This window comes from Oncorhynchus nerka, linkage group LG27 (genome assembly GCF_034236695.1).
Source record: "Oncorhynchus nerka isolate Pitt River linkage group LG27, Oner_Uvic_2.0, whole genome shotgun sequence".
NCBI lineage: Eukaryota > Metazoa > Chordata > Actinopteri > Salmoniformes > Salmonidae > Oncorhynchus > Oncorhynchus nerka.
The window spans coordinates 87,305,640-87,333,139 of record NC_088422.1 but is presented as its reverse complement, the minus strand read 5'-3'; the positions used below and the strand labels follow the sequence as shown (position 1 = coordinate 87,333,139).

At 44.5% G+C, this 27,500-nt stretch overlaps 1 protein-coding gene across 1 annotated transcript in view; it reads right to left on the bottom strand.

Annotated features, from left to right (window-relative positions):
• The window catches only part of cemip (cell migration inducing hyaluronidase 1), a 99,925-nt gene extending 72,564 nt beyond the window's left edge, over nucleotides 1-27,361 (bottom strand). Inside the window, exons 1-3 of the mRNA XM_065012222.1 lie at nucleotides 27,079-27,361; nucleotides 9,827-9,996; nucleotides 2,189-2,398 (exon numbers count right to left, since the gene is read on the bottom strand). Of these exons, the coding sequence (XP_064868294.1) occupies nucleotides 2,189-2,398; nucleotides 9,827-9,996; nucleotides 27,079-27,223 (525 nt within the window). The 5' untranslated portion in view covers nucleotides 27,224-27,361. The remainder of the gene's footprint in view (nucleotides 1-2,188; nucleotides 2,399-9,826; nucleotides 9,997-27,078) is intronic.
• Nucleotides 27,362-27,500: the final 139 nt, after the last annotated feature.

Here is a 27,500-nt window from a genome sequence, read left to right as displayed (position 1 = left end):
AGGGGGAGGGAGAGAGAGGGGGAGAGAGAGGGGGAGGAGGGGAGAGAGAGAGGGAGGGTGGGAGAGAGAGGGAGGGAGAGAGAGAGAGAGAGAGTGAGTGAGGGAGAGAGAGAGTGAGTCGGGGGAGAGAGAGGGGGCGAGAGAGAGTGAGGGGGAGAGAGAGAGAGAGAGAGAGAGAGAGAGGGGGGGGGAGAGGAGGGGAGAGAGAGAGGGTGGGAGAGAGAGAGGGGGAGGGAGAGAGAGAGAGAGAGAGAGAGAGAGAGAGAGAGAGAGAGAGAGAGTGGGGGAGGGAGAGAGAGAGAGGGGGGCGAGAGAGAGTGAGGGGGGAGAGAGAGAGAGAGACACCAGGGTTGGGGTCAATTCCATTTAAATTCCAGTCAATTCAAGGAGTACGCTGAATTTCCAATTCCAATACCTTCAATGCTTTTCAATGAGGAACATTTGGAATTGGAATTTGGTTTAGTCCTACTTTCTGAATTGACTGGGATAACCCCAACCCTGACAAACCATGCACACATTTATTTTGAATGGCACAGATGCATGTCTGAAGGAAGTGGTTTTCCTTCTATGTCTCTTCTCTGTCATCTGCACTGGGCTAAAACCCCAATCTCAGCAGATGGTGTGAAACACATCATTCCACTGAGCTCCACCATTTAAAGAAAGATATTACTCTGCCTGCCACACTAGCTAGCTGGCTTATCTCACCTCTTCTTTGCGATTGGTTCGGGGAAGTCTCCTCATTTGAGAACAGTTCACCAAACTACCTCTACTAACACAAGACTGTATTAGCCTGCTGAGCTAAATCATGTGGTGCTAACCCCAGTCTTCGTGTCTATGAAGATATTCTGACATATGATGAAGGAGAGGAAACCAGGGCCTGAGGAGACCAGAGCCTGAGGAGACCTGGGCCTGAGGAGACCTGGGCCTGAGGAGACCAGGGCCTGAGTCTCAAATGGGACCCTATTCTCTATCTAGTGCATTATTTTAAACCAGGGTACTATAGGGGACGAATAGGGTACTAATTGGGACGAAGCCGAAGCAGAGAGATAACATCTCAGAGAATTTCCTTCCAACGCCTGAAGAGTGACAGGACACAGTTGTGTTCTATCCAGTTTGTACCCAATTTTCAGGAGCCTTGGTTTAGATACGCCATGTTGGGTAGCAACAGCACATCTCCTCGTTATGGCAACGGATAGATTCTCTGATTGCCGTGGCAACACAACAGGACACCTTTAACAAGCCTCCAACACATACGCACGTGCACGAGGTTGGGCGAAGATGAGCTTGCATGAGCCCGCACACACACACACAATCCCACCTTAGTCTCCGACAGACTGTTCTCATAGAATTCTAGCTAGAAGCAATTATCTTCTTTTGTGCGTAATTCTATTTATTTGCTCTGTCTGTGACCCTGTAACGTCCACAGATCATAATGTCCCTGGGTTCACAACAGTAATTAGCAACATGCATAATCATGAATATGGTTATTATCATCATTAGAATTCCGTAGGTGGCTCGGATTTTTAGCAAAGACAGTGAAATGACACCACAGGTAAGTTTCTTGAAACCCTTGTAGCTCAACCTGGATAAGGTTACAAAATTCCAGCAACTTTCCCAAAATTACCAGGTTTTCTAGAAGTCCTGGTTCAAAGATTCCCGGGAATCAGGATTTCTGAAAAACCTGGGAATTTGGGGAAAGTTAGCAGAATTTTTCAACCCAAGATGTGGAGCGTTATAACGTCTCTCAACAACTCAACTACAGACCTTAGAGAGTAACGCTAATAAAATGAATGTGTTTTGACTGTACTTTTTCTGTGCCTCCGTGAACGGAAGAAACCTGTCAAGTGAGGTTGGAAAATCTTTCTGTGAATGTGCGAAACCCTACTGGCTCAGTTCAATGACTCCTGGGATCCGAAAAACAGCGGTCACCCTGCCACTTGTTTGGTATACAGCTTATAGTTGGGGTTCTGCTGGGGTAAGACAGTTGCTCTAACAGAAGACCACACACACACACACACACACACACACACACACACACACACACACACACACACACACACACACACACGGTGAAGAGGCTGGGCGAAGGCGGGTGTCGTCGTGACAACTGAATGGCCGACCAGCAGCACTTTTATACACTGAAATGTATGGAACCAAATGTCCAAGTGTGTGCATGCATATAACTCACCAGTAGGCCGTTGGAGCCGTGCACAGTGACACAGCGGGAGAAGGTGTGGTGGATGGACAGATCGCTGACGGAGGTGGGGGGATCGTAGCCTCCCTTCTGGTCCACGTCTCCGTTCATATGGAAGTGGACAGGGTAGTGACCCATAGACTGTTGACCCATGTGCTGCAGCTCTACACCGGACACATGCACAGACTTAAAGCCACGCTCCACCTGGGAGGGAGAGGGGGAGAGTGAGACAGTTAGAAAGTGAGACCGCTAGAGAGTGAGATCGTTAGAGTGAGATTGTTAGAGTGAGATCACTAGAGAGTGAGACCGCCAGAGAGTGAGACCGCCAGAGTGAGACCGTTAGAGAGTGAGACCGTTAGAGAGTGAGACCACCAGGGAGTGAGACCACCAGGGAGTGAGACCACCAGGGAATGAGACCACCAGGGAGTGAGACCGCCAGAGAGTGAGACCGTTAGAGTGATACCGCTAGAGAGTGATACCGCTAGAGAGTGATACCGCTAGAGAGTGATACCGCTAGAGAGTGAGACCGCCAGAGAGTGAGACTGCCAGAGAGTGAGACTGCCAGAAAGTGAGACTATTAGAGAGTGTGACCGTTAGAGAGTGTGACCGATATGGTGAGACCGATATGGTGAGACGCTAGAGAGTGATACCGCTAAAGAGTGATACCGCTAGAGTGATACCGCTAGAGAGTGATACCGCTAGAGAGTGAGACCGCCAGAGAGTGAGACTGCCAGAAAGTGAGACCGTTAGAGAGTGTGACCGTTAGAGAGTGTGACCGATATGGTGAGACCGATATGGTGAGACGCTAGAGAGTGATACCGCTAAAGAGTGATACCGCTAGAGAGTGATACCGCTAGAGAGTGAGACCGCTAGAGAGTGAGACCGTTAGAGAGTGAGACCGTTAGAGAGTGAGACCGTTAGAGAGTGAGACCGCTAGAATGAGACCGCTAGAGAGTGATACCGCTAGAGAGTGAGACCGCTTGAGATTGAGACCGCTAGAGAGTGAGACCGCTAGAGAGTGAGACCGATATGGTGAGACCACTAGAGAGTGAGACTGCTAGAGAGTGAGGCCACTAGCGAGTGAGATCGCTAGAGAGTGAGACCGATATGGTGAGACCGCTAGAGAGTGAGACTGTTAGAGAGTGAGACCGTTTTGAGAGTGAGACCGATATGGTGACACCGCTAGAGAGTGAGACCGCTAGAGAGGGAGACCGTTAGAGAGGGAGACCACTAGAGTGAGACCGCCAGAGAGTGAGACCGCCAGAGAGTGAGACCGCTAAGAGAATGTGACCGATATGGTGAGACCGATATGGTGAGACGCTAGAGAGTGATACCGCTAAAGAGTGATACCGCTAGAGAGTGATACCGCTATAGACGGAGACTGCTGGAGAGTGTGACCGATATGGTGAGACCGATATGGTGAGACTGCTAGAGAGTGATACCGCTAGAGAGTGAGACCGCCAGAGAGTGAGACTGCCAGAAAGTGAGACCGTTAGAGAGTGAGACCGTTAGAGTGTGACCGATATGGTGAGACCGATATGGTGAGACGCTAGAGAGTGATACCGCTAGAGAGTGTGACCGTTAGAGTGTGACTGATATGGTGAGACCGATATGGTGAGACGCTAGAGAGTGATACCGCTAGAGAGTGATACCGCTAGAGAGTGAGACCGCCAGAGAGTGAGACCGCCAGAGAGTGAGACCGATATGGTGAGACCGCTAGAGAGTGATACCGCTAGAGAGTGATACTGCTAGAGAGTGAGACCGCTAGAGAGTGTGACCGATATGGTGAGACGCTAGAGAGTGATACCGCTAGAGAGTGATACCGCTAGAGAGTGATACCGCTAGAGAGTGAGACCGCCAGAGAGTGAGACCGATATGGTGAGACCGCTAGAGAGTGTGACCGATATGGTGAGACGCTAGAGAGTGATACCGCTAGAGAGTGATACCGCTAGAGAGTGATACCGTGAGAGTGACCGCTAGAGAGTGAGACCGAGGTGAGACCGCTAGAGAATGTGACCGATATGGTGAGACCGATATGGTGAGACGCTAGAGAGTGATACCGCTAGAGAGTGATACCGCTAGAGAGTGATACCGCTAGAGAGTGAGACCGATATGGTGAGACCGCTAGAGAGTGTGACCGATATGGTGAGACGCTAGAGAGTGATACCGCTAGAGAGTGATACCGCTAGAGAGTGATACCGCTAGAGAGTGAGACCGCTAGAGAGGGAGACCGCTAGAGAGGGAGACCACTAGAGTGAGACCGCCAGAGAGTGAGACCGCCAGAGAGTGAGACCGCTAGAGAATGTGACCGATATGGTGAGACCGATATGGTGAGACGCTAGAGAGTGATACCGCTAAAGAGTGATACCGTTAAAGAGTGATACCGCTATAGACAGAGACTGCTGGAGAGTGTGACCGATATGGTGAGACCGATATGGTGAGACTGCTAGAGAGTGATACCGCTAGAGAGTGAGACCGCCAGAGAGTGAGACTGCCAGAAAGTGAGACCGTTAGAGAGTGTGACCGTTAGAGTGTGACCGATATGGTGAGACCGATATGGTGAGACGCTAGAGAGTGATACCGCTAGAGAGTGATACTGCTAGAGAGTGAGACCGCTAGAGAGTGACCGACCGCTAGAGAGTGATACCGCTAGAGAGTGATACCGCTAGAGAGTGATACCGCTAGAGAGTGAGACCGCCAGAGAGTGAGACCGATATGGTGAGACCGCTAGAGAGTGTGACCGATATGGTGAGACGCTAGAGAGTGATACCGCTAGAGAGTGATACCGCTAGAGAGTGATACCGCTAGAGAGTGATACCGCTAGAGAGTGAGACCGATATGGTGAGACCGCTAGAGAATGTGACCGATATGGTGAGACCGATATGGTGAGACGCTAGAGAGTGATACCGCTAGAGAGTGATACTGCTAGAGAGTGAGACCGCTAGAGAGTGTGACCGATATGGTGAGACGCTAGAGAGTGATACCGCTAGAGAGTGATACCGCTAGAGAGTGATACCGCTAGAGAGTGAGACCGCCAGAGAGTGAGACCGATATGGTGAGACCGCTAGAGAGTGTGACCGATATGGTGAGACGCTAGAGAGTGATACCGCTAGAGAGTGATACCGCTAGAGAGTGATACCGCTAGAGAGTGATACCGCTAGAGAGTGAGACCGATATGGTGAGACCGCTAGAGAATGTGACCGATATGGTGAGACCGATATGGTGAGACGCTAGAGAGTGATACCGCTAGAGAGTGATACCGCTAGAGAGTGATACCGCTAGAGAGTGAGACCGATATGGTGAGACCGCTAGAGAGTGTGACCGATATGGTGAGACGCTAGAGAGTGATACCGCTAGAGAGTGATACCGCTAGAGAGTGATACCGCTAGAGAGTGAGACCGCTAGAGAGGGAGACCGCTAGAGAGGGAGACCACTAGAGTGAGACCGCCAGAGAGTGAGACCGCCAGAGAGTGAGACCGCTAGAGAATGTGACCGATATGGTGAGACCGATATGGTGAGACGCTAGAGAGTGATACCGCTAAAGAGTGATACCGCTAAAGAGTGATACCGCTATAGACAGAGACTGCTGGAGAGTGTGACCGATATGGTGAGACCGATATGGTGAGACTGCTAGAGAGTGATACCGCTAGAGAGTGAGACCGCCAGAGAGTGAGACTGCCAGAAAGTGAGACCGTTAGAGAGTGTGACCGTTAGAGTGTGACCGATATGGTGAGACCGATATGGTGAGACGCTAGAGAGTGATACCGCTAGAGAGTGTGACCGTTAGAGTGTGACTGATATGGTGAGACCGATATGGTGAGACGCTAGAGAGTGATACCGCTAGAGAGTGATACCGCTAGAGAGTGAGACCGCCAGAGAGTGAGACCGCCAGAGAGTGAGACCGATATGGTGAGACCGCTAGAGAGTGATACCGCTAGAGAGTGATACCGCTACCGCTAGAGAGTGAGACCGCTAGAGAGTGAGACCGCTAGAGAGTGTGACCGATATGGTGAGACGCTAGAGAGTGATACCGCTAGAGAGTGATACCGCTAGAGAGTGATACCGCTAGAGAGTGAGACCGCCAGAGAGTGAGACCGATATGGTGAGACCGCTAGAGAGTGTGACCGATATGGTGAGACGCTAGAGAGTGATACCGCTAGAGAGTGATACCGCTAGAGAGTGAGACCGATATGGTGAGACCGCTAGAGAGTGTGACCGATATGGTGAGACGCTAGAGAGTGATACCGCTAGAGAGTGATACCGCTAGAGAGTGATACCGCTAGAGAGTGATACCGCTAGAGAGTGAGACCGATATGGTGAGACCGCTAGAGAGTGTGACCGATATGGTGAGACGCTAGAGAGTGATACCGCTAGAGAGTGATACCGCTAGAGAGTGATACCGCTAGAGAGTGATACCGCTAGAGAGTGAGACCGCCAGAGAGTGAGACCGATATGGTGAGACCGCTAGAGAGTGAGACCGCTAGAGAGTGAGACTGCTAGAGAGTGATACCGCTAGAGAGTGAGACCGCCAGAGTGAGACTGCCAGAAAGTGAGACCGTTAGAGAGTGTGACCGATATGGTGAGACCGATATGGTGAGACGCTAGAGAGTGATACCGCTAGAGGGTGATACCGCTAGAGAGTGAGACCGCCAGAGAGTGAGACCGATATGGTGAGACCGCTAGAGAGTGAGACCGCTAGAGAGTGAGACCGCTAGAGAGTGAGACCGCTAGAGAGTGAGACCGCTAGAGAGTGAGACCGATATGGTGAGACCGCTAGAGAGTGAGAGAAAGACAGAGAGTAAGACAGGAGAATTTGAATGTGAAAGAAACAGTGCAAGTGTGAGAGATTGAGTAGGAGTATAAAAAAATAAAATTTGCCTTAATTTAGACGGAACTCAATCAAAAGAGCTTCCAAGAAACTTTCCCTCATTGGAAATGTTCTGCCAAACCTAATTACAGTAATGGCAAACAACATAATACAAGAAACTCTCCCTCATTGGAAATGTTCTGCCGAACCTAATTACAGTAATGGCAAACAACATAATACAAGAAACTCTCCCTCATTGGAAATGTTCTGCCAAACCTAATTACAGTAATGGCAAACAGCATAATACAAGAAACTCTCCCTCATTGGAAATGTTCTGCCAAACCTAATTACAGTAATGGCAAACAACATAATACAAGAAACTCTCCCTCATTGGAAATGTTCTGCCAAACCTAATTACAGTAATGGCAAACAACATAATACAAGAAACTCTCCTCATTGGAAATGTTCTGCCAAACCTAATTACAGTAATGGCAAACAACATAATACAAGAAACTCTCCCTCATTGGAAATGTTCTGCCAAACCTAATTACAGTAATGGCAAACAACATAATACAAGAAACTCTCCCTCATTGGAAATGTTCTGCCAAACCTAATTACAGTAATGGCAAACAGCATAATACAAGAAACTCTCCCTCGTTGGAAATGTTCTGCCGAACCTAATTACAGTAATGGCAAACAACATAATACAAGAAACTCTCCCTCATTGGAAATGTTCTGCCAAACCTAATTACAGTAATGGCAAACAGCATAATACAAGAAACTCTCCCTCATTGGAAATGTTCTGCCAAACCTAATTACAGTAATGGCAAACAACATAATACAAGAAACTCTCCCTCATTGGAAATGTTCTGCCAAACCTAATTACAGTAATGGCAAACAACATAATACAAGAAACTCTCCCTCATTGGAAATGTTCTGCCAAACCTAATTACAGTAATGGCAAACAACATAATACAAGAAACTCTCCCTCATTGGAAATGTTCTGCCAAACCTAATTACAGTAATGGCAAACAGCATAATACAAGAAACTCTCCCTCATTGGAAATGTTCTGCCAAACCTAATTACAGTAATGGCAAACAACATAATACAAGAAACTCTCCCTCATTGGAAATGTTCTGCCAAACCTAATTACAGTAATGGCAAACAGCATAATACAAGAAACTCTCCCTCATTGGAAATGTTCTGCCAAACCTAATTACAGTAATGGCAAACAGCATAATACAAGAAACTCTCCCTCATTGGAAATGTTCTGCCAAACCTAATTACAGTAATGGCAAACAACATAATACAAGAAACTCTCCCAATGTGACACTCCCTGTCAGCAAAGTGACAATTGTTTATTTGTGCAAACCTTAGCCTGCCTGCTTGCTTAAATCAGGGTTGGTATCTGGCATTGATATTATCCATAGCTGTAATGGTGCTGTGTGTGTGTGTGTGTGTGTGTGTGTGTGTGTGTGTGTGTGTGTGTGTGTGTGTGTGTGTGTGTGTGTGTGTGTGTGTGTGTGTGTGTGTGTGTCTACCTGTCATAGAATCACACTGGCCTAATGACAGCTGACATACCACTGTCTTAACGATGATATTACAGATGTCATTGACAGATTGCGTCACCATATGTCATCTGATGACAGTCATGACCCAAACCAGATCATTACTGTAATAATCTAGTTGGCTGGCGTGTGTGACAGTCTCAGCCCTCTCTGTCCTAACTGTGCTCCCCAGACTCTGGGCGTCTAGCCATGCTAGACGGGGACGGAAGGGTTGTACTTTCTAACTAAACATCTGATTATAACTCAACTCTATAAACCTTACCCTTACCCTAACCTGTAAGGACAATAGATGAGCTCAGTTTCTTAATGTAACCTTTATGTTAACTGGACAGTATAGCCCAAAACAATAGCCCATTTCTTCTGGTGAAGGCCTCAAGGTACTGAATAAACAGAATAGAAAGACATGATCAGGGCTGCAAAACTCTGGTAACCTCACAGACTGTAGCCCTTTCAATGACCTTGAGGCCTCATGGGTGGAAGGTTACGAATATTATTCATAATTAATAAACATTATTTCAAAAACCCGACGAAAATCCGGTGTTTCTATGTCAAATGGTTTGTTTGTTTGTATTTCAGTCTTCTGGGATGCATTTAAAGTGTAATATTGGGATGCAAACTCAACATTTAACACATTGCAACTGTATATCTGACATGGATATCCCATAACCATGTGTGTGAGGTATATACTTTTGTTTCAAAGTAGAATTGTTTAAGAATAACAAGAAACACTCTGTGTGACCTTGATTTAGCCCACTGCAGTAAAAGGTTAAGGAAGTTAAGTTACAGGAATTGTCCAGCCCTACACACAATATCTACACGTTTGGATCAGTGGAAGGATAAATAAAAGATGAAAGTAGATGGAAGGACAAAGAGAAGATGTAGGGGTTTATGGAAGAATGAAGAGAGGGTGTAGGGGTTTATGGAAGGATGAAGAGAGGATGTAGGGGTTTATGGAAGGATGAAGAGAAGATGTAGGGGGTTATGGAAGGATGAAGAGAAGATGTAGGGGTTTATGGAAGGATGAAGAGAAGATGTAGGGGTTTATGGAAGGATGAAGAGAAGATGTAGGGGTTTATGGAAGGATGAAGAGAAGATGTAGGGGTTTATGGAAGGATGAAGGGAAGATGTAGGGGTTCTTGGAAGGATGAAGAGAGGAAGAATGGGTGGATGGATAAATAAAGTAAAGGTGTAGATAGAGGGATAAATAGATAGATTGGGGTAGATTTGAACAATTAATGACATGTTAATTAAATGACCTTCACGTGTCCTCCAAAAGTGTCAAAGGCGAAGAACTTGCAGGCCTCGTTGCCGTAGCAACCAGGTTCCATCTCGCCGCGCACCAGGATGTTGCGACTCAGCAGGCCGACCTCTGCCCTCATGTCCACCCCATCCACCTCCTCACCCATGTGGAGGAACACTGGCTTACCTACACACACACGCACGCACACACATAAAGAGTTAGAACATACCTTGCAGCACACACACACACACACACACCAGGGTTTCCGTTAGCAGGTAATTTCCGGCTTTTGGCCGATAAAATAAATGAAAAGCCGATCCGGGGCTGGTCTGCTGCTGAGGAGAGAGTGAGAGAGGAGCCTTGGCCTAGGATACTGTTGATTGTGAAGATGGAGCCCTTTTTCATCAAAGTAAAATGAAAATTAGAGAGTAGTGAAAAGCCTACATGGCGGGGCGCCAGACTGCCACCATTTAGTCTCACTGGGCGACTTAAAACATGTATTGGTCTCATCTGTGTGAGCTGCACATTAATTTACCTCACTCAAAACGTCTTCGTTTTTATGAGGGTGAAACTATGATTTGGTGAAACAGTAAATGACATTATCCTCATGATTCCTGTAATGAAAGTGTCTGCCTACCTGCCCCTGTTTCACTGGGGCCTGCTGCTATGTTGAGCGAGGCTCTCTCTCTCTCTCTCTCCTTTTCAGAGGGGAAAAATGCTCCAGGAGAAAGAAAAGTGTTCTGTATAACACTTCTAAATCCAATTGTGGGAAAACACAGCTATCCTGTTGTCAAAGGTGGAGAGAGGATGTTCTCAGCTTTCTGTGGATATACTTTTTATTTCTTTGAGGGCAAAAGCAACTATTTTACAAACAAGATATTTGCTATGAAACTATTCTACAAACAAGACATTCAATATGGCTGTGAGATATGGAGCACACTAAATGTGGATTGGCCATTGCGAGTGTTTTTATATTAAATGTACTGTAATAGTAGTGGTGGGTATTATCTGTAGAGATAGTGACCTAGTAGTTGTTGTTTTTATATTAAATGTACTGTAATAGTAGCGGTGGGTATTATCTGTAGAGATAGTGACCTAGTAGTTGGGTTTTGTTTTTATATTAAATGTACTGTAATAGTAGTGGTGGGTATTATCTGTAGAGATAGTGACCTAGTAGTTGTTGTTTTGTTTTTATATTAAATGTACTGTAATAGTAGCGGTGGGTATTATCTGTAGAGATAGTGACCTAGTAGTTGGGTTTTGTTTTTACATGAAATGTACTGTCATGACGTGGCCCTCTTTGGGGATAGCGAGTACCATCCCCCTCTCTCTGCACCATCCCCCTCTCTCTCGCACCACCTCTCTCTCTTCCCCATACAACCAGGCTCTGTTATCGCAGGAGGAGTCTCTCTTCTCATGGCCAGATTGTAGAGAGAGAAGGTTTCAAAGGAGAACAAAGGAACCTCTTCTCCATCATAGAACTTGAGAACTGAACAATGTCCATGTTTTGGAGAATGTGTACACAGTCGGGGGAGAATCCAGCTACGACCAGTCCATTTCATTTAATGTTTGTGAAACTCATGAGAGACAATACAGCCACATTACCATAACTCTGTTTATACAAGAGTCTCAGTTGTGAGGCTTGCATCTAATTGTTGTATAAAATGAATGAATAAAAATGAAACTATTTGTAAAATTATGTGATGTGATTATAAACTGTTTAGGAAACCCCAATTTCCTTTGGAGTTTAACTAAGTCAAAGGCCCGCCCCATGAGCACAGACATTGATCTGGTGTCATGGGACAGCCCTTTTCTACTGTTCTGGCTATAACCCCCTCCTTGGGAATTTCCCTTTAGACCAGTACCTCTATCACAGAGGGAGCTATGGTTTGATCCAAGCTTACCTTGATTACCTAGAGGGCTAAGGGTTGAGTAGAGACCATAAATCTGAGTATAAGCTAAGGTTGTAATGGTTGTTGAAACTCTGAGACTATCGATACCTACAGAATAAGAGCAAATCTTTGATACTAATTACTAGTCTGCTGCTAGGAATTCTATACCATTGAATGCGAAGGCAGACAACCGCCGAAACATCTAGTCTATAACAACATTTCTGAATGGGACGCTGAAGTATCCATCCTCACCACGAAAGATTGGCGGATGAACTTCCAACAGAAAGAAGGACGATTCCAACAGAGATCACGACAACACACTGAGCGTAAATATATATATTGATTGCAATTATTCCCAAATGAGTGAGCGTTCATGTGCAAAGGATTAGTATTTCTATCAATATAGTTATCAACTGTGTAGTGTCTTTTGTCTTTTGCGCCCTTCACAGTCCCTTTGTCTACCAAGCCGCCATACCGGTTTAGCCCACTAGGGCACATCCCCTATCATTTCCTTGTAACCATATCTACTTTGTTTGTTTGTGGATACATTTCTGTGATCATTTAGTTAGTTAATAAATAAATGATTGAGACAATTGATGTATGGATGATTCATAGTGAAAACTGGGTTTGTGCAGATAACCAACAATTTATGACGTTTGGAATGAGACTAACGTGAGGTAAAGAATAATTCATCAATTAGAAGACTAATTGATCAGATATTAAAATATCTGAAAGTTATATTAGGAAAATTACAACTTTTAATCTGAATATTTTCCTTGGTGCTCCGACTTCCTAGTTAATTACATTTACGTGATTAGTTTAATCACGTAAATATAATTACAGAGAATTGATTTGATAAAATAACAGTCTTCAGTTTAATGATGCCAAAGACACAACAGTACTGTTAGATTAATACATGGTTACTAGTGGTGGGTATTATGTGTAGAGATAATGACATAGTAGTTGGGTTTTGTTTTTATATTAAATGTACTGTAATAGTAGTGGAAGGTATTATCTGTAGAGATAGTGACCTAGTAGTTGTTGTTTTTATATTAAATGTACTGTAATAGTAGCGGTGGGTATTATCTGTAGAGATAGTGACCTAGCAGTTGGGTTTTGTTTTTATATTAAATGTACTGTAATAGTAGCGGTGGGTATTATCTGTAGAGATAGTGACCTAGTAGTTGTTGTTTTTATATTAAATGTACTGTAATAGTAGCGGTGGGTATTATCTGTAGAGATAGTGACCTAGCAGTTGGGTTTTGTTTTTATATTAAATGTACTGTAATAGCAGTGGAGGGTATTATCTGTAGAGATAGTGACCTAGCAGTTGGGTTTTGTTTTTATATTAAATGTACTGTAATAGTAGCGGTGGGTATTATCTGTAGAGATAGTGACCTAGCAGTTGGGTTTTGTTTTTATATTAAATGTACTGTAATAGTAGTGGTGGGTATTATCTGTAGAGATAGTGACCTAGTAGTTGGGTTTTGTTTTTACATTAAATGTACTGTAATAGCAGTGGTGGGTATTATCTGTAGAGATAGTGACCTAGCAGTTGGGTTTTGTTTTTATATTAAATGTACTGTAATAGTAGTGGTGGGTATTATCTGTAGAGATAGTGACCTAGTAGTTGGGTTTTGTTTTTATATTAAATGTACTGTAATAGTAGCGGTGGGTATTATCTGTAGAGATAGTGACCTAGTAGTTGTTGTTTTTACATTAAATGTACTGTAATAGTAGCGGTGGGTATTATCTGTAGAGATAGTGACCTAGTAGTTGTTGTTTTTATATTAAATGTACTGTAATAGTAGTGGTGGGTATTATCTGTAGAGATAGTGACCTAGCAGTTGGGTTTTGTTTTTATATTAAATGTACTGTAATAGCAGCAGTGGGTATTATCTGTAGAGATAGTGACCTAGCAGTTGTTGTTTTTATATTAAATATACTGTAATAGTAGCGGTGGGTATTATCTGTAGAGATAGTGACCTAGCAGTTGGGTTTTGTTTTTATATTAAATGTACTGTAATAGCAGTGGAGGGTATTATCTGTAGAGATAGTGACCTAGCAGTTGTTGTTTTTATATTAAATGTACTGTAATAGCAGTGGTGGGTATTATCTGTAGAGATAGTGACCTAGCAGTTGGGTTTTGTTTTTATATTAAATGTACTGTAATAGTAGTGGTGGGTATTATCTGTAGAGATAGTGACCTAGTAGTTGTTGTTTTTATATTAAATGTACTGTAATAGTAGCGGTGGGTATTATCTGTAGAGATAGTGACCTAGTAGTTGGGTTTTGTTTTTATATTAAATGTACTGTAATAGTAGTGGTGGGTATTATCTGTAGAGATAGTGACCTAGTAGTTGGGTTTTGTTTTTATATTAAATGTACTGTAATAGTAGTGGTGGGTATTATCTGTAGAGATAGTGACCTAGCAGTTGGGTTTTGTTTTTATATTAAATGTACTGTAATAGCAACAGTGGGTATTATCTGTAGAGATAGTGACCTAGCAGTTGTTGTTTTTATATTAAATATACTGTAATAGTAGCGGTGGGTATTATCTGTAGAGATAGTGACCTAGTAGTTGTTTTGTTTTTATATTAAATGTACTGTAATAGTAGTGGTGGGTATTATCTGTAGAGATAGTGACCTAGTAGTTGGGTTTTGTTTTTATATTAAATGTACTGTAATAGTAGTGGTGGGTATTATCTGTAGAGATAGTGACCTAGCAGTTGGGTTTTGTTTTTACATTAAATGTACTGTAATAGTAGTGGTGGGTATTATCTGTAGAGATAGTGACCTAGCAGTTGTTGTTTTTATATTAAATGTACTGTAATAGTAGCGGTGGGTATTATCTGTAGAGATAGTGACCTAGTAGTTGTTGTTTTTATATTAAATGTACTGTAATAGTAGTGGTGGGTATTATCTGTAGAGATAGTGACCTAGCAGTTGTTGTTTTTATATTAAATGTACTGTAATAGTAGCGGTGGGTATTATCTGTAGAGATAGTGACCTAGTAGTTGTTGTTTTTATATTAAATGTACTGTAATAGTAGTGGTGGGTATTATCTGTAGAGATAGTGACCTAGTAGTTGTTGTTTTGTTTTTATATTAAATGTACTGTAATAGTAGTGGTGGGTATTATCTGTAGAGATAGTGACCTAGTAGTTGGGTTTTGTTTTTATATTAAATGTACTGTAATAGTAGCGGTGGGTATTATCTGTAGAGATAGTGACCTAGTAGTTGTTGTTTTTATATTAAATGTACTGTAATAGTAGTGGTGGGTATTATCTGTAGATAGTGACCTAGTAGTTGTTGTTTTTATATTAAATGTACTGTAATAGTAGTGGTGGGTATTATCTGTAGAGATAGTGACCTAGTAGTTGTTGTTTTTATATTAAATGTACTGTAATAGTAGTGGTGGGTATTATCTGTAGAGATAGTGACCTAGTAGTTGTTGTTTTTATATTAAATGTACTGTAATAGTAGTGGTGGGTATTATCTGTAGAGATAGTGACCTAGTAGTTGTTGTTTTTATATTAAATGTACTGTAATAGTAGCGGTGGGTATTATCTTTTAGTTGGGTTTTGTTTTTACACTTACTCAGGTGGTGAATTTGCCCCAATAAATTGGCCTATAATATTAGAGCATATTAAGATGCAAATTCATCTCTATTGAAAGAAATACAATCAGAAAATTCTGAACTCTGTTTTAACAGTAAAATATAACAATATCATAATTGTCAGCTCAAAATGGATGACAATCACTGGGTTAGGTTGGTCATTCAAATATTTTGAATCAGAACATGAAAATATGACGAAACAACGTATTTCTTCAACATCTCAGTAGCCTAACACACTTTTTAATAAAGCACTGTGAATTTTACAGCAATTTTTTTCTATTGCTCTAAATGTTTTTGATTGTGCCACCAAATCATGGGCTTGTGCCACCAACTGAAAAACTTAGTGTCACCAGTGTCACTGTGGTAACATGTTAGTCTGGAGCCCAGCTACAAGGGAAATGTCCTCTGTATGGAAAAGTTTGAATATTGTAGTGAACTAAGATGAGATGGATGTTGAAGCAGCCAAATGCAGTCTACTGTGCAACTGGCTATTCAGGTAGGATGCCATTTTGGACCTTTAAATATGTTTTGTTTTTTGTGTGTATTTATAATAATTAGTTTTATCATTATTAATACTGTATATTATAGTTATTATTCTATACCTATTTATTAATATAAATATGCAAACAATGTTTTGTTTCATTCTGTTGAGACATTTTCACTGGCTAAATGAAGTTTGATCTGCCTTTTTAATTGTGCGCTCTGTATTTAGTTTAAGATAGGATACAAGTAGGTCTGTTGTAAAATAAATACCATTAGCCTATTGATGTCATTTGTTGGGTACATAAGCACCCACCTTTCTAGGTAATTGCTGCAATATATCCTTTTCAAAACATGTGTGAAGGTTAAAACCAATTCGCAAGTGTTTTGTTTCATTCTGTTGAGCTATTTTATTTGGAGAAATTATGTTCCAACTGTAATGTTGTGTTTGCCGCAATATAATATCCTGTTCGTATTTACCCTATAAACAATGGTTCACCTGTACTTTTGATATTACCCTAATAGAGGTAAGCAACCTTTGAGAAGGTTTGGTGTGGTGTGGCTATTAGCCTACTATACTGCAGGTCTATGATATGAAGGCAGTGCGCACCATCTCCCCCACTGACCGACAGTTGAACTTGAGGAGAGGAAGAACGTTCAGGCCTACCAGAGTTATTACTATAATATAACAATATAATGCTGATCTTTATACAAAATATTCTGAAAATTAACAAATTAGCCTCCTTCTGTATGCCAATATCTGTATAGCAGATGCAGTATGCTAACTGACAAGAATAAATACCTTAATGTCGGTGACTTAAAGCATATCTCTATCTCTGAGGCAACTCCGTGATGCTGGGCTTCTAGGCAGAGTTGCAAAGAAAAAGCCACATCTCAGACTGGCCAATAAAAATAAAAGATTAAGATGGTCAAAAGAACACAGACACTGGACAGAGGAACTATCTGTCGCCTCTTCACTGTTGACATTGAGACTGGTGTTTTGCAGGTACTATTTAATGAAGCTGCCACTTGAGGACTTGTGAGGCGTCTGTTTCTCAAACTAGACACTCTAATGTGTGACTTCCGGGTTGGAGCGAGCGGTCGCATCCGAGCGCTTCGGTCCGCAGGTAGTATAACTTTTCATTACATTTCATTATAGTACAACGGTTTGATTTGTCTAATCTTAGCAATTTCTTCTTAGCTAGCTACATAGCCGTCTTTGTATCAAAGATAATTGCGTAATTATCGTATTTCGTCGTCCTAACGTAGTCCACACTGCTATCTGCCCAGCAGCTAGCCAGCTAGCCAGCTAGCAAACGTCCACCGTCTTCCGAATAGCAGCACTGTAAAAACTATTACACTCAACTGAACGACTTGATTAGTGTAGTGTTAGCTAGCTACATAGTTGTCTTTGCTGTCTTCGTATCCAAGATAATTGTGTAGTTTAGAGTGTGTAGTCTTAGAGTGATTATCTTAATTTACCGAGGTTAGCTAGCCAGCTATTTGTCGTCCTTAACGTAGGAGACACTGCTAGCTAGCCAACAGCTAGCCAACGTCTACCGAATAGAACTTCCTCACTCAACAACCCGGTCGCATTCCGCTTCGCTCCACAGGTAGTATCACATTTTCATTTCATTTCATTACAGTACAACGGTTTGATTTGTTTGATCGTAGCTAGCTACATAGCTAGCTACATAGCCGTCTTTGTATCAAAGATAATTGTGTAGTCTAGAGCGATTTTCTAGGTTAGCTAGCCAGCTATTGTCGTTCTCTTAACGCAACGTAACCAACGGAACAACTTGATTAGTGTAGTGCCAACAACGCAGCCACTGCCAGCTAGCCTACAAAGTCAACAACGCAGCCACTGCCAGCTAGCCTATTTCAGCAGTACTGTATCATTTTAATAATTTTAGTCAATAAGATTCTTGCTACGTAAGCTTAACTTTCTGAACATTAGAGACGTGTAGTCCACTTGTCATTCCAATCTCCTTTGCCTTAGCGTAGCCTCTTCTGTAGCCTGTCAACTATGTGTCTGTCTATCCCTGTTCTCTCCTCTCTGCACAGACCATACAAACGCTCCACACCGCGTGGCCGCGGCCACCCTAATCTGGTGGTCCCAGCGCGCACGACCCACGTGGAGTTCCAGGTCTCCGGTAGCCTCTGGAACTGCCGATCTGCGGCCAACAAGGCAGAGTTCATCTCAGCCTATGCCTCCCTCCAGTCCCTCGACTTCTTGGCACTGACGGAAACATGGATCACCACAGATAACACTGCTACTCCTACTGCTCTCTCTTCGTCCGCCCACGTGTTCTCGCACACCACGAGAGCTTCTGGTCAGCGGGGTGGTGGCACCGGGATCCTCATCTCTCCCAAGTGGTCATTCTCTCTTTCTCCCCTTACCCATCTGTCTATCGCCTCCTTTGAATTCCATGCTGTCACAGTTACCAGCCCTTTCAAGCTTAACATCCTTATCATTTATCGCCCTCCAGGTTCCCTCGGAGAGTTCATCAATGAGCTTGATGCCTTGATAAGCTCCTTTCCTGAGGACGGCTCACCTCTCACAGTTCTGGGCGACTTTAACCTCCCCACGTCTACCTTTGACTCATTCCTCTCTGCCTCCTTCTTTCCACTCCGCTCCTCTTTGACCTCACCCTCTCACCTTCCCCCCTACTCACAAGGCAGGCAATACGCTCGACCTCATCTTTACTAGATGCTGTTCTTCCACTAACCTCATTGCAACTCCCTCCAAGTCTCTGACCACTACCTTGTATCCTTTTCCCTCTCGCTCTCATCCAACACTTCCCACACTGCCCCTACTCGGATGGTATCGCGCCGTCCCAACCTTCGCTCTCTCTCCCCCGCTACTCTCTCCTCTTCCATCCTATCATCTCTTCCCTCTGCTCAAACCTTCTCCAACCTATCTCCTGATTCTGCCTCCTCAACCCTCCTCTCCTCCCTTTCTGCATCCTTTGACTCTCTATGTCCCCTATCCTCCAGGCCGGCTCGGTCCTCCCCTCCCGCTCCGTGGCTCGACGACTCATTGCGAGCTCACAGAACAGGGCTCCGGGCAGCCGAGCGGAAATGGAGGAAAACTCGCCTCCTGCGGACCTGGCATCCTTTCACTCCCTCCTCTCTACATTTTCCTCTTCTGTCTCTGCTGCTAAAGCCACTTTCTACCACTCTAAATTCCAAGCATCTGCCTCTAACCCTAGGAAGCTCTTTGCCACCTTCTCCTCCCTCCTGAATCCTCCTCCCCCCCCTCCTCCTCTCTCTGCAGATGACTTCGTCAACCATTTTGAAAAGAAGGTCGACGACATCCGATCCTCGTTTGCTAAGTCAAACGACACCGCTGGTTCTGCTCACACTGCCCTACCCTGTGCTCTGACCTCTTTCTCCCCTCTCTCTCCAGATGAAATCTCGTGTCTTGTGACGGCCGGCCGCCCAACAACCTGCCCGCTTGACCCTATCCCCTCCTCTCTTCTCCAGACAATTTCCGGAGACCTTCTCCCTTACCTCACCTCGCTCATCAACTCATCCCTGACCGCTGGCTACGTCCCTTCCGTCTTCAAGAGAGCGAGAGTTGCACCCCTTCTGAAAAAACCTACACTCGATCCCTCCGATGTCAACAACTAAAGACCAGTATCCGTTCTTTCTTTTCTCTCCAAAACTCTTGAACGTGCCGTCCTTGGCCAGCTCTCCCGCTATCTCTCTCAGAATGACCTTCTTGATCCAAATCAGTCAGGTTTCAAGACTAGTCATTCAACTGAGACTGCTCTTCTCTGTATTACGGAGGCGCTCCGCACTGCTAAAGCTAACTCTCTCTCCTCTGCTCTCATCCTTCTAGACCTATCGGCTGCCTTCGATACTGTGAACCATCAGATCCTCCTCTCCACCCTCTCCGAGTTGGGCATCTCCGGCGCGGCCCACGCTTGATTGCGTCCTACCTGACAGGTCGCTCCTACCAGGTGGCGTGGCGAGAATCTGTCTCCTCACCACGCGCTCTCACCACTGGCGTCCCCAGGGCTCTGTTCTAGGCCCTCTCCTATTCTCGCTATACACCAAGTCACTTGGCTCTGTCATAACCTCACATGGTCTCTCCTATCATTGCTATGCAGACGACACACAATTAAACTTCTCCTTTCCCCCTTCTGATGACCAGGTGGCGAATCGCATCTCTGCATGTCTGGCAGACATATCAGTGTGGATGACGGATCACCACCTCAAGCTGAACCTCGGCAAGACGGAGCTGCTCTTCCTCCCGGGAAGGACTGCCCGTTCCATGATCTCGCCATCACGGTTGACAACTCCATTGTGTCCTCCTCCCAGAGCGCTAAGAACCTTGGCGTGATCCTGGACAACACCCTGTCGTTCTCAACTAACATCAAGGCGGTGGCCCGTTCCTGTAGGTTCATGCTCTACAACATCCGCAGAGTACGACCCTGCCTCACACAGGAAGCGGCGCAGGTCCTAATCCAGGCACTTGTCATCTCCCGTCTGGATTACTGCAACTCGCTGTTGGCTGGGCTCCCTGCCTGTGCCATTAAACCCCTACAACTCATCCAGAACGCCGCAGCCCGTCTGGTGTTCAACCTTCCCAAGTTCTCTCACGTCACCCCGCTCCTCCGCTCTCTCCACTGGCTTCCAGTTGAAGCTCGCATCCGCTACAAGACCATGGTGCTTGCCTACGGAGCTGTGAGGGGAACGGCACCTCAGTACCTCCAGGCTCTGATCAGGTCCTACACCCAAACAAGGGCACTGCGTTCATCCACCTCTGGCCTGCTCGCCTCCCTACCACTGAGGAAGTACAGTTCCCGCGCAGCCCAGTCAAAACTGTTCGCTGCTCTGGCCCCCCAATGGTGGAACAAACTCCCTCACGATGCCAGGACAGCGGAGTCAATCACCACCTTCCGGAGACACCTGAAACCCCACCTCTTTAAGGAATACCTAGGATAGGATAAAGTAATCCTTCTCACCCCCCTTAAAAGATTTAGATGCACTATTGTAAAGTGGCTGTTCCACTGGATGTCTTAAGGTGAACGCACCAATTTGTAAGTCGCTCTGGATAAGAGCGTCTGCTAAATTACTTAAATGTAAATGTAATGTACTTGTCCTCTTGCTCAGTTGTGCACCGGGGCCTCCCACTCCTCTTTCTATGGGGAGGCATGTAGCCTAGTGGTTAGAGCGTTGGGACTAATAACCGAAAGGTTGCAAGATCAAATCCCCAACCTGACAAGGTAAAAATCTGTCGTTCTACCCCTGAACAAGGCATTTAACCCACTGTTCCTAGGCCATCATTGAAAATAAGAATTTGTTCTTAACTGACTTGCCTAGTTAAATAAAGGTAAAATACATTTAAAAATCTGGTTAGATCCAGTTTGCGCTGTTGTTATACGAGATCTTCAGCTTCTTGGCAATTTCTCGCATGGAATAACCTTCATTTCTCAGAACAAGAATAGACTGACAAGTTTCAGAAGTAATTTTGAGCCTGTAATCGAACCCACAAATGCTGATGGTCCAGATACTCAACTAGTCTAAAGAAGTCCAATTTTATTGCTTCTTTAATCAGGACAACAGTTATTAGCTGTGCTAACACAATTGCAAAAGGGTTTTCTAATGATAAATTAGCCTTTTAAAATTATAAACTTGGATTAGCTAACACAACGTGGCATTGGAACACAGGAGTGATGGTTGCTGATAATGGGTTTCTGTACGCCAATGTAGATATTCCATTAAAAATCAGCCGTTTCCAGCTACAATAGTCATTTACAACATTAACAAAGTCTACACTATATTTCTGATCAATTTGATGTTATTTTAAATGGACAAAATAATTGCTTTAATTTCAAAAACAAGGACATTTCTAAGTGACCAAAACTTTTGAACGGTAGTGTATATATTAATATTAATATCATACAGTGGACACCTACACCTATAGGTCTATGCATCCAATGCCCTGATGCATTTAGTGCTCTGACTGCTGAACCATGAGGTGGACAATTATTGTTTTAGAAAAGTAAAAACCAATAAAGCAATAGGCTTTAAAGTTTTGCATATTCTACACACCCAAACACAAGGAATAGTTGTTTGTAATTAGTTAGGCTGTTTTTAAGGACATGTAAATGTGGCTAATTTGGTCAACATCCCTCGTCTATTGATGGTGCTGGCTTCGAGGGTGGAAGCCCTAATGGGTTATGCTCCCAATCCATATGTCTGATAAATTGAAATCTTCCCTCACACACACACTGTATGTACGCACACACACACACACACACAAAGAACTTGCCTGGAACATGTGAGAGCAACACTCTCAGAAGGCAACCAGAGAAGGTTTTAGTGTTGTTCTTTAGTGTCAATTTCCAATAGTGGGAGAAAATTGCCCTGTGATTTTAGAAGGCCTTTTAGGCTGAAAGTGGAGGGAGAGAAACTAGAGTGGGTGCTTTTGTGTGTGTGTGTGTGTGTGTGTGTGTGTGTGTGTGTGTGTGTGTGTGTGTGTGTGTGTGTGTGTGTGTGTGTGTGTGTGTGTGTGTGTGTGTGTGAGGAATCACTTCCAAGCAAAATTCCACATTTGTGCAGGTCCTCCAGAAGCTGGGAGACAGCATCAAAACCGGCCACAAGGGGCAAAAAACAACATTAAAAACTGGATTGAACCCAGTTGTTTCTGTGTGCCTAAATTTAACACATTGGTCACAGAATGTCGTCACTCACTCACACAGGAATCGGTCTGTGAAGGATTTGTCTGTATTTGAATGTGATTGTCTGTCTCTTCAGACATCTCCCTTTAGTCTGAAGATGTCACCACCTCACAGCTGTCACAAGAACCACTCTGTAGTTGGCAGGGCCGCAGACCAAACACACAGAGAGAAAGGGTGAGACATGGGAAGAGATTTAATGGAGGGAGGTTGAGGAAGATGATGATGGTGGGTGTTAAAGGTCACAGAATGAGTCTGCCAGTCCAGCTACTGGGGAGCTAGATATATGACAGATGACAACTATTAGAGGGGGATGGAGAGAGGAGAGGAATATACACATCACGAGATGAGAGAAACAGAGAGAGGAAATGAGAGAGTGAGAGGAGAGGAATATACACATCACGAGATGAGAGGAGAGAAACAGAGAGAGGAAATGAGAGAGTGAGAGGAGAGGAATATACACATCACGAGATGAGAGGAGAGAAAGGGAGAGAGGAAATGAGAGAGTGAGAGGAGAGGTTGTGACAAGAACAGCCCACTGTTTGTGACATCTAATGATCCAAGTAGATACTAAAGAAATATTAATGAGTTCAGAACATTCACTTTCCCCAGGTTCAGTCTTCTCTCCTCACTAATGGCGGTGTTGCAATCTACTGCAAAGATAGCCTGCAGAGTTCTGTCCTACTATCCAGGTCTGTACCCAAACAATTTGAACTTCTACTTTTAAAAATCCACCTCTCTAAAAACAAGTATCTCACCGTTGCCGCCTGCTATAGACCACCCTCTGCCCCCAGCTGTGCTCTGGACACCATATGTGAACTGATTGCCCCCCATCTATCTTCAGAGCTCGTGCTGCTAGGCGACCTAAACTGGAACATGCTTAACACCCCAGCCATCCTACAATCTAAACTTGATGCCCTCAATCTCACACAAATTATCAATGAACCTACCAGGTACCTCCCCAAAGCCTTAAACACGGGCACCCTCATAGATATAATCCTAACCAACTTCCCCTCTGAATACACCTCTGCTGTCTTCAACCAAGATCTCAGCGATCACTGCCTCATTGCCTGCATCCGTAATGGGTCAGCGGTCAAACGACCTCCACTCATCACTGTAAAACGCTCCCTGAAACACTTCAGCGAGCAGGCCTTTCTAATCGACCTGGCCGGGGTATCCTGGAAGGATATTGATCTCATCCCGTCAGTAGAGGATGCCTGGATATTTTTTTTAAATGCCTTCCTAACCATCTTAAATAAACATGCCCCATTCAAGAAATTTAGAACCAGGAACAGATATAGCCCTTGGTTCTCCCCAGACCTGACTGCCCTTAACCAACACAAAAACATCCTATGGCGTTCTGCATTAGCATCGAACAGCCCCCGTGATATGCAGCTGTTCAGGGAAGCTAGAAACCATTATACACAGGCAGTTAGAAAAGCCAAGGCTAGCTTTTTCAAGCAGAAATTTGCTTCCTGCAACACTAACTCAAAAAAGTTCTGGGCTTACTGTAAAGTCCATGGAGAATAAGAACACCTCCTCCCAGCTTCCCACTGCACTGAAGATAGGAAACACTGTCACCACTGATAAATCCACCATAATTGAGAATTTCAATAAGCATTTTTCTACAGCTGGCCATGCTTTCCACCTGGCTACTCCTACCCCGGTCAACAGCACTGCACCCCCAACAGCAACTCGCCCAAGCCTTCCCCATTTCTCCTTCTCCCAAATCCGTTCAGCTGATGTTCTGAAAGAGCTGCAAAATCTGGACCCCTACAAATCAGCCGGGCTAGACAATCTGGACCCTTTCTTTCTAAAATGATCTGCCGAAATTGTTGCCACCCCTATTACTAGCCTGTTCAACCTCTCTTTCGTGTCGTCTGAGATTCCGAAAGATTGGAAAGCAGCTGCGGTCATCCCCCTCTTCAAAGGGGGGGACACTCTTGACCCAAACTGCTACAGACCTATATCTATCCTACCCTGCCTTTCTAAGGTCTTCGAAAGCCAAGTCAACAAACAGATTACCGACCATTTCGAATCTCACCATACCTTCTCTGCTATGCAATCTGGTTTCAGAGCTGGTCATGGGTGCACCTCAGCCACGCTCAAGGTCCTAAACGATATCTTAACCGCCATCGATAAGAAACATTACTGTGCAGCCGTATTCATTGATCTGGCCAAGGCTTTCGACTCTGTCAATCACCACATCCTCATCGGCAGACTCGACAGCCTTGGTTTCTCAAATGATTGCCTCGCCTGGTTCACCAACTACTTCTCTGATAGAGTTCAGTGTGTCAAATCGGAGGGTCTGCTGTCCGGACCTCTGGCAGTCTCTATGGGGGTGCCACAGGGTTCAATTCTTGGACCGACTCTCTTCTCTGTATACATCAATGAGGTCGCTCTTGCTGCTGGTGAGTCTCTGATCCACCTCTACGCAGACGACACCATTCTGTATACTTCCGGCCCTTCTTTGGACACTGTGTTAACAACCCTCCAGGCAAGCTTCAATGCCATACAACTCTCCTTCCGTGACCTCCAACTGCTCTTAAATACAAGTAAAACTAAATGCATGCTCTTCAACCGATCGCTACCTGCACCTACCCGCCTGTCCAACATCACTACTCTGGACGGCTCTGACTTAGAATACGTGGACAACTACAAATACTTAGGTGTCTGGTTAGACTGTAAACTCTCCTTCCAGACCCATATCAAACATCTCCAATCCAAAGTTAAATCTAGAATTGGCTTCCTATTTCGCAACAAAGCATCCTTCACTCATGCTGCCAAACATACCCTTGTAAAACTGACCATCCTACCAATCCTCGACATTGGCGATGTCATTTACAAAATAGCCTCCAATACCCTACTCAACAAAGTGGATGCAGTCTATCACAGTGCAATCCGTTTTGTCACCAAAGCCCCATATACTACCCACCATTGCGACCTGTACGCTCTCGTTGGCTGGCCCTCGCTTCATACTCGTCGCCAAACCCACTGGCTCCATGTCATCTACAAGACCCTGCTAGGTAAAGTCCCCCCTTATCTCAGCTCTCTGGTCACCATAGCATCTCCCACCTGTAGCACACGCTCCAGCAGGTATATCTCTCTAGTCACCCCCAAAACCAATTCTTTCTTTGGCCGCCTCTCCTTCCAGTTCTCTGCTGCCAATGACTGGAACGAACTACAAAAATCTCTGAAACTGGAAACACTTATCTCCCTCACTAGCTTTAAGCACCAACTGTCAGAGCAGCTCACAGATTACTGCACCTGTACATAGCCCACCTATAATTTAGCCCAAACAACTACCTCTTTCCCAACTGTATTTAATTTATTTATTTATTTTGCTCCTTTGCACCCCATTATTTTTATTTCTACTTTGCACATTCTTCCATTGCAAAACTACCATTCCAGTGTTTTACTTGCTATATTGTATTTACTTTGCCACCATGGCCTTTTTTGCCTTTACCTCCCTTCTCACCTCATTTGCTCACATTGTATATAGACTTGTTTATACTGTATTATTGACTGTATGTTTGTTTTACTCCATGTGTAACTCTGTGTCGTTGTATCTGTCGAACTGCTTTGCTTTATCTTGGCCAGGTCGCAATTGTAAATGAGAACTTGTTCTCAACTTGCCTACCTGGTTAAATAAAGGTAAAATAAATAAATAAAAATATTACATGATTTCTTAAGAGGAGAAAAACATGAAAAAACAACAAAACAAAAAGAGAGGAATCTAAGAAAAGAACAGCTCCTACTGCCCGCCCACACACTAGACACAAACACTACAGTCATTAAATGCCAAAGAGTTATTGAAGAAAAAGAAGAAGAAAGGGAATTAAATGAAAAATAACAGTAAAAGAATCAGAGACACAGCTGGTCACCCACGCATCTCAACCCTCCTTTACTGATGAAACCCCCCACGCATCTCAACCCTCCTTTACTGATGAAACCCCCCACGCATCTCAACCCTCCTTTACTGATGAAACCCCCACGCATCTCAACCCTCCTTTACTGATGAAACCCCCACGCATCTCAACCCTTCTTTACTGATGAAACCCCCACGCATCTCAACCCTCCTTTACTGATGAAACCCCCACGCATCTCAACCCTCCTTTACTGATGAAACCCCCCATGCACCTCAACCCTCCTTTACTGATGAAACCCCCCACGCATCTCAACCCTCCTTTACTGATGAAACCCCCCACGCATCTCAACCCTCCTTTACTGATGAAACCCCCCACGCATCTCAACCCTCCTTTACTGATGAAACCCCCCACGCATCTCAACCCTCCTTTACTGATGAAACCCCCACGCATCTCAACCCTCCTTTACTGATGAAACCCCCACGCATCTCAACCCTCCTTTACTGATGAAACCCCCACGCATCTCAACCCTCCTTTACTGATGAAACCCCCACGCATCTCAACCTCCTTTACTGATGAAACCCCCACGCATCTCAACCCTCCTTTACTGATGAAACCCCCCACGCATCTCAACCCGTCTTTACTGATGAAACCTCCTGCCCCCGTCTACCCCTCTCTCTCCCAATTGTTAATGATGCGGAGGAGACAGGCAGAGGTAGATACCTAGGTACTGTTGGTTCTGAAATGGTCTGCCTTGAGGGAGCCGTTGGAAAGAATCATGGCCACCTTTTGCCCTGCTACTGGCGCTCCCCTGACAACACCGACAAACTGCATCCTCCACTGACGAGCGGAGAGAGTTGGAGAACATACCGGGACCCTATTAGGAATGAGAATTTGTCCGTGAGTGTTTGTATAACTGTGTCTACCAGCCTAACTGCCTGCCTGTCTGAGATTATCATGGTCAAAAGATTGAATTTGGATATACACATTAATATTATTGTGAACCACATGCAGAGACACATTATCAACTGTCCCTGAAAATGCATCATTAGCCACACACACTTTCCAATTAAAATAATAATCTCTCTCTCTCTCTCTCTCTCTCTCTCTCTTTCTCTCTCTCTCTCTATCTCTATCTCTCTCAT